The following is a 6,399-nucleotide window of genomic DNA, read 5'->3' on the forward strand; positions in this document are numbered from 1 at the left end:
AGATAGATGGAGAGAGAGAGAGAGAGAGAGAGAGAGAGAGAGGGAGAGAGAGAGAGAGAGAGAGAGAGAAACAGGGGGGGGGGGGGCACACAAAATTAACTTGATGTACTCACATTCCTCAATTGTGTGTGTTGTGTGTGTGTGAGAGAGAGAGAGAGAGAGAGAGAGAGAGAGAGAGAGAGAGAGAGAGAATAAGTAGGAGTGAAATATCTGTTCAATGTTATCGTTATTATATACGTGATAACAAGTGTAACTAAATGACAAATTGCCATATTTATGTACAATAAAGATCTATTATTATTATTATTATTATTATTATTATTATTATTATTATTATTATTATTATTATTATTATTATTATTAAGAATAATAATAATAATAATAATAATAATAATAATAATAATAATAATAATAATAATAATAATAATAATAATAATAATAATAATAATAATAATAATAATATAATCTGTGATTTTAAAATTTATTTTGGGGTTGGTTGGGTCGGGGATAGATAGACAGATAGGTAGGTAGATATATAGAATATGGCGAGAATGGGAGAGAGAGGATGGGGGTAGAGGGATAGAGATAGATAGATAGAGAGATATAGAGAGGGAGAGAGAGAGAGAGAGAGAGAGAGAGAGAGAGAGAGAGAGAATAAGTAGGAGTGAAATATCTGTTCAATGTTATCGTTACTATATAACGTCATAACAAGTGTAACTAAATGACAAATTGCCATATTGATGGACAATAAAGATCTATCATTATCATAATAATCTGTGATTTTAAAATTCATTTTGGGGTTGGGTGGGTTGGGGATAGATAGATAGATGTATTGGTAGGTAGATAGGTAGATATAATATAGCGAGAGAGAGAGAGAGATGGGGGGGGGGGGTAGGGATAGGGGGGTGGGGGGAAGAGGGATAGAGGCAGATAGATAGATAGATAGAGAGAGAGAGAGAGAGAGAGAGAGAGAGAGAGAGAGAGAGAGAAACAAGGGGGGGGGGGGGGCACACAAAATTAACAAAATGTACAACTCAGCGTCTTCAAAGTGCAACTCAATCTCTAAAATATCTCAGATCTTATTAGTACTAGCCTACTATAGATCTAGAAATCTCAAGTGTCACTGATGGTTGTCTATAACATGTGGGAACAGATCTCCACTCAATACTAAAATGAAAAAGACTAAATTTCAACAAAGAGTCACTGATGGGTGTCTACAACACATGGCCCAATAAAAATTATAACTAAACAAAGGGTACACACACGCGTGCCCAGTTTAATTATACCTCCCCTCCCCTCCCTCCCCCTCTAGTCAAGCCAGGCGAAACCGGCGACCAGCCAAGGAGCGTGTTGCTAACACGCGCTAACAAATCACTAGGCAAGTGTGGTGTGTGCCACGCGAACGGCGAGTTGTCCCTTCTAGTCGTAGCTCCTCTTTCTAGGGTTTATCCGCGAAGCATGTTAGGCTATTTTTAGTAACACAGTCATTATCACACGAACTATTCTTAGCTCTGATTGATGGCCTGTGACTGCTACAATATATAAACAACATTTGAGTGAGGGATCACCGTAAATCCACAGTCGGTCTGTGGTGAGGACTGTCCATTTCAATATAAGGACAAAATATTGTAATATATAAGGCAACAATAAGCAACAATCATCAAACTATTTATATTTGGTTCCTATGTTCTGTGCGATTCAGCAGCGGTTACTCGCTTAACGGTAAGTATAAGCTAATAGTAATAAAATGGAATTATAAAAGCATAGAAATAAACCAACTAAAAGCTAAACAATACTAAACGCATAAGAAATGTTCTCATACCTCCCGAACTCTCTCTCTCTCTCTCTCTCTCTCTCTCTCTCTCTCTCTCTCTCTCTCTCTCTCTCTCTCTCTCTCTGTGTGTGTGTGTGTGTGTATGTGTGTGTGTGTGTGTGTGTGTGTCTGTCTGTTTCTCTCTGACTCTCTGACTGCCTAGCTATTTTCTATTGTCTCTCTGTCTATCTGTTCATATGACTAACTATCGGTCTATCTATTTCTCTATGTATCTATCGCATTGTTTTGTGTGTTATGTTATATCTGGTTGGCGGATGCTGTGAGCTTTTTAGCTGAATGAATGGCATCATTTCTGAATACTTTTTCGGTGTGTCTCTTCCCTAATTTAATCACCCCAACCAGGGACGGCTGGTAATAATGGGCAGGGTGGGCAAATACCAGCCTGTTTTTTTTCAAGTTATAAGCTGTATTACCAGGTCCGAAATAATCTAATCTAAATTAGATAATTTCAAAAGTTACTACTTAAACTTGATACTTCGTACTGAAATCAATTTGTGTGTATTTTTGATAGATTGCGAATGACCATGCACCCCGTAATGCATAAACCAGGATACGCTCCTGTTCTTTTTATCAACCCCCCCCCCCCCCCTCCCTCCCCAACCACTCCACTCCGCCCACATCGTCATCTCATCGTCACGTCGCCTGACGGTGAACTAACTCCGATTTTTGCTGTCTGGCCTCTCTAGTACTAGGTCGGGCTAATTCAAATGAGCCCCTTAATAACCAGTGAACACTGAATAGAGCTTTTGGCAAACGGAACTTTTTCTTATTTATTGCCTTACTTGTGCTGGTACCATTGATGTAATGACTTTGGGAAGGTTCCAGTATTGAATTAAATTTATTAACTTACTAATATTATATCAATTTAGTATTAATTTGTGTTGTTTTTATATATTTGTTTATCCATTTAAATTATTTCTTTTTTTTTTTTCTCGTTTTCTTTAAGTACTTCTCAAAACTCATTTATTTAAATTGTTTTCTTATTTGTTTTTTGTTGTTTTTTTTTGTTTTTGTTTTTTAACAAATTAATTTGTTAGTTCTTTTTTTTATTATTCTTAAAGTAATTACCGCTGTATTTTTATTGCCAGACTAAATAATTTTGCAAAACAATGTAATTTTCTATTGTATTTCCTCTAATATAACAAAACATTTTATTCAAAAGTCACGACTAAATAAATATTAATACAACCACCATTTTGGTTTTCTCAACAAATGAATTAGTATACGAGAAATACTCTTCTGAGTAAGGAGAGAGTTGAATTCTAAGTTATAGAGGAAATAAAGACGTTTAAAGGAAGGGTGGGCAGATTCCGTACTTGCCCGTCCTGAAGCTAATACATACATAAGATAGTTCGCGACGAAGAGGCGGGAAGCTAGGGGTTGGTTGGGGAAGGAGCATAGCACTCTTGTATAGATAGCATTGGGAAGGAGTAAAGATAACACGGTCGTTATTGTGATAGTATAACGAATGCATGAGGAGAGATTGATAACATTCTTTTGTCTTAATTGTATTGTGTGAATTATTGGCGAAAGCCTAAGATTAAATAAACTTTGTAATATCGTATGGTGGTAACCATCATTGTCGACGACATCGTGGTTGTCATCATCATCATCATCATCATCATCATCATCATCATCATCATCATATCATCATCATCATCATTAACAACAACAACAACAACAACAACAACAACAACAACAACAACAACAACAATATTAACAACAAGTACAACAATCGTCTCCACAACTATCATTCTAACCAACAGCACCACCAAAACCACTATCATAATTACATCCTCCCTCACCGCCTCGTCTTCCTCCTCCTCCTCCACCACCACCACCACCGCTACCACTATTCCAACCACTACCACCACCGGCACAATCATTCTAACCACCAAGACAGCAGTAAAAATGATGCAATTTCAGCTCTGAATGAAACTCGATTCATATCGCCGTTGTTGCTTCTCGATGAAAACTTTAAGGTTACTACATACTACTGAAAACCAGTAATGTAACAGAAATATTAATCTCGCCGTTGAGGGATTAAAGCATCTCTTTAATTTTTCGAGTGAACGAAATGGACTTCTATTGTCAAGGTGTTGTCGCATTATGTCTCGTCGCTTTAGTTTTTAGTTGTATTCTCTTTCGTGATTATTTTTTGATTACGTTTGGAATAATTAAAATCTACTGGTATTGTCATTTCATTGTGAATGTGATTATTTGTGGTTGAAATATTTTTTTTAAAGGTGAAAAAAAAAAAATATAATTAAAAAAAAATAAATAAATAAATAATATATATATATATATATATATATATATATATATATATATATATATATATATATATATATATTATATATATATATATATATATATATGACCGGATCATCTTTGCCCAACCACTGTAAATAGGCTAGAACCGCCACTGACCCCAACTAAGCTAAATCATTATCAGGCCTTGTACTTATCGCTGCTGACTAATTAATGTCTTATTGATACAATAACCATTATTGCTGACCACTGTCATCATTTCTACCATTATCGTCCTCTCCCTGTCCTCCTCCTCTTCCTTCCTCCTCTTCATCATTCCCATCATCACCATAATCATCATCATCATCATCATCATCATTATCATCAGCATAATCATCATCATCATCATCACCATAACCAACACCATGTAGATTTATTGAACTTAAGTTGAAATTCAATTATAAATATTTTTTTGGTATTTATTTCACATCAGATCAATCCAAAATGGTTCTCAAGAAATCCAACTCTCCGTTTAACTCGGGGGCCACACAGAGATGTTTTAAGGGAGGAGCTTATATGACCATCAACGAACCCTCTGAGCTCACACTTTCTATCACACTGAATGGTCTGCCCAGAAGATATGATGAGGACAATCCTAGTGTTGAACATGCAAAAGCACTGGAAAAGATTTATGATTACTTGGATTTTTCAGGTCCAAATTTGAAAGCATTTCACGAATCCTACTATTACCCATGGGATCCCACTATCAAAGCCCTAAGCTTTTCTCTTAATAAACATGAACTTTGGTCAATGCCAGAAAGAATTGACGCCCTGATGAAGGAGGAGAATTTTGATAGTGAAAAGGAATTTGCCGAGATTCGTATTTCAAAAGTAAAAAGAATTGCCGATAGAAATACAATTCACAGAAGAGAGACATGTATTTTGAATCGGGAAGGGAAAAATGACTTGAAAAGTCCTGCCAAACAAAGGAAAGCTAAAGGAAAGAAACGAGGTATTCAAAGATTCACTTTTAAATTAAAAAACTGAAAAAGAAAAAGAAAATGAAAAAATTGCCGCCCGGGGCCAAATTCAAACCCCCGAAAAAAAAACTTTGAGATAAAAAAACTTCAAGAGGAAAAAACAAATTGATGTTTAAAAATTTCAAAAACTTTCGGCTGAAGGAAATGATTCCCTTTGGCGAAAAATTAAAAAACAGCCAAGCGGGGGTTTTAAAATAAAAAAAACCCTCAAAACCTTTATAGAGAACTAAAAAGGGAAACCAAAAAAGGGCGGTTTTAAAAGCCCAAAAAAGGCGCAATTTTGGATGACAAGGTTTTAAAGAGGATTTATCATGTTTACAACTTTTTTGGAAAACGCAGCCCGAAATGGGTCTCCCCTCCCAACCCGGGGGAAAAAAACCCCGGAGATTAAAAAAAAAAATTTCCAAATTTAAACGAACCAAAGAAGCACAAAGTTTAAATTACCAAACAATCCTTTGATTTTTTTAAACACAGCTTTCTTCCCAACCACTATCAAAAAACCCCAAAAGGGCCCCGTTTAAAAGTCCATTGAAAAATCGATTGATGTAAAATTGAAAAATCAAATAAATTACTTCTCTGCTTAAAGGAAATTTTTTTCATTTAAACGAAGGGGAAAATTTAAATTTGGAACAATGGTGTTGAAATCTCTGGCAATGTAAAATGTAGCAAGACCAAAAAACGCAGATAGCAAAACAAACCCCTCCCACACCAAACACATTCGGAACAGCTGACGACTTTGTTCAGATCAGTCTTCTATTTCCAAAAGGTGTTCAAGAAGAAATAAATAACGCTTCACTTGTGTCAAATGACCATAGCTTTGCCATCCAGGGCTGTCCAGTGGTTTATAGGAAAAGCTATCCCCCCCTTTTTTGCATCCATTTAGAAAAAAAACAAAAAAAAAAATTTCAGGACAATCGGGGAGTATTGGGTTTGGGGAAAACTTCTTTATGTTTAGTCAGTAACAAAGGGTTTGAAAAAGGGAGGGAACTCTGAAAAATACCCAAAAAACCTCTTGTAGGAAAAAGATTTTCAATTCGAGACACGTTTTTATCTCTCTTAAAATCGACAAATGACAGAGTTTTCCAATTTGATGATTTGGTTGAAATTGCTTTATCTTCAATGGAATTGACATTGAATGATGCCAAGGGTGATAATAGTGGACATATAGAAATAAATTTGGACAAACATTTGAAAGAAGACGTATGGTCTGTTACTAAGAACGGTGTTCTTCACCCCGAATTTTATTTCTTCAATCCTCCCAATTTTTATTCATTT

The 6,399-nt window shown here is 35.7% G+C and overlaps 1 protein-coding gene across 1 annotated transcript; it reads left to right on the forward strand.

Moving 5' to 3' along the window:
* Positions 1–1,569: 1,569 nt before the first annotated feature.
* Positions 1,570–6,395, forward strand: LOC144956029 (uncharacterized). Its single transcript, XM_078886321.1, has 2 exons — positions 1,570–1,722; positions 4,578–6,395. The coding sequence occupies exon 2, from the start codon at positions 4,589–4,591 to the stop codon at positions 5,129–5,131; it is 543 nt and encodes a 180-aa protein (XP_078742447.1). The 5' UTR covers positions 1,570–1,722; positions 4,578–4,588; the 3' UTR covers positions 5,132–6,395.
* The last annotated feature ends 4 nt before the right edge of the window (positions 6,396–6,399 follow it).

Source organism: Berghia stephanieae, chromosome 1 (genome assembly GCF_034508935.2).
Source record: "Berghia stephanieae isolate SIO BIC M18660-M18661 chromosome 1, UCSD_Bste_1.3, whole genome shotgun sequence".
NCBI lineage: Eukaryota > Metazoa > Mollusca > Gastropoda > Nudibranchia > Aeolidiidae > Berghia > Berghia stephanieae.

Excerpts from the sequence above, each read along its gene's own strand:
- LOC144956029 (XM_078886321.1), top strand. The coding sequence starts at position 4,589 with ATGGTTCTCAAGAAATCCAACTCTCCGTTTAACTCGGGGGCCACACAG.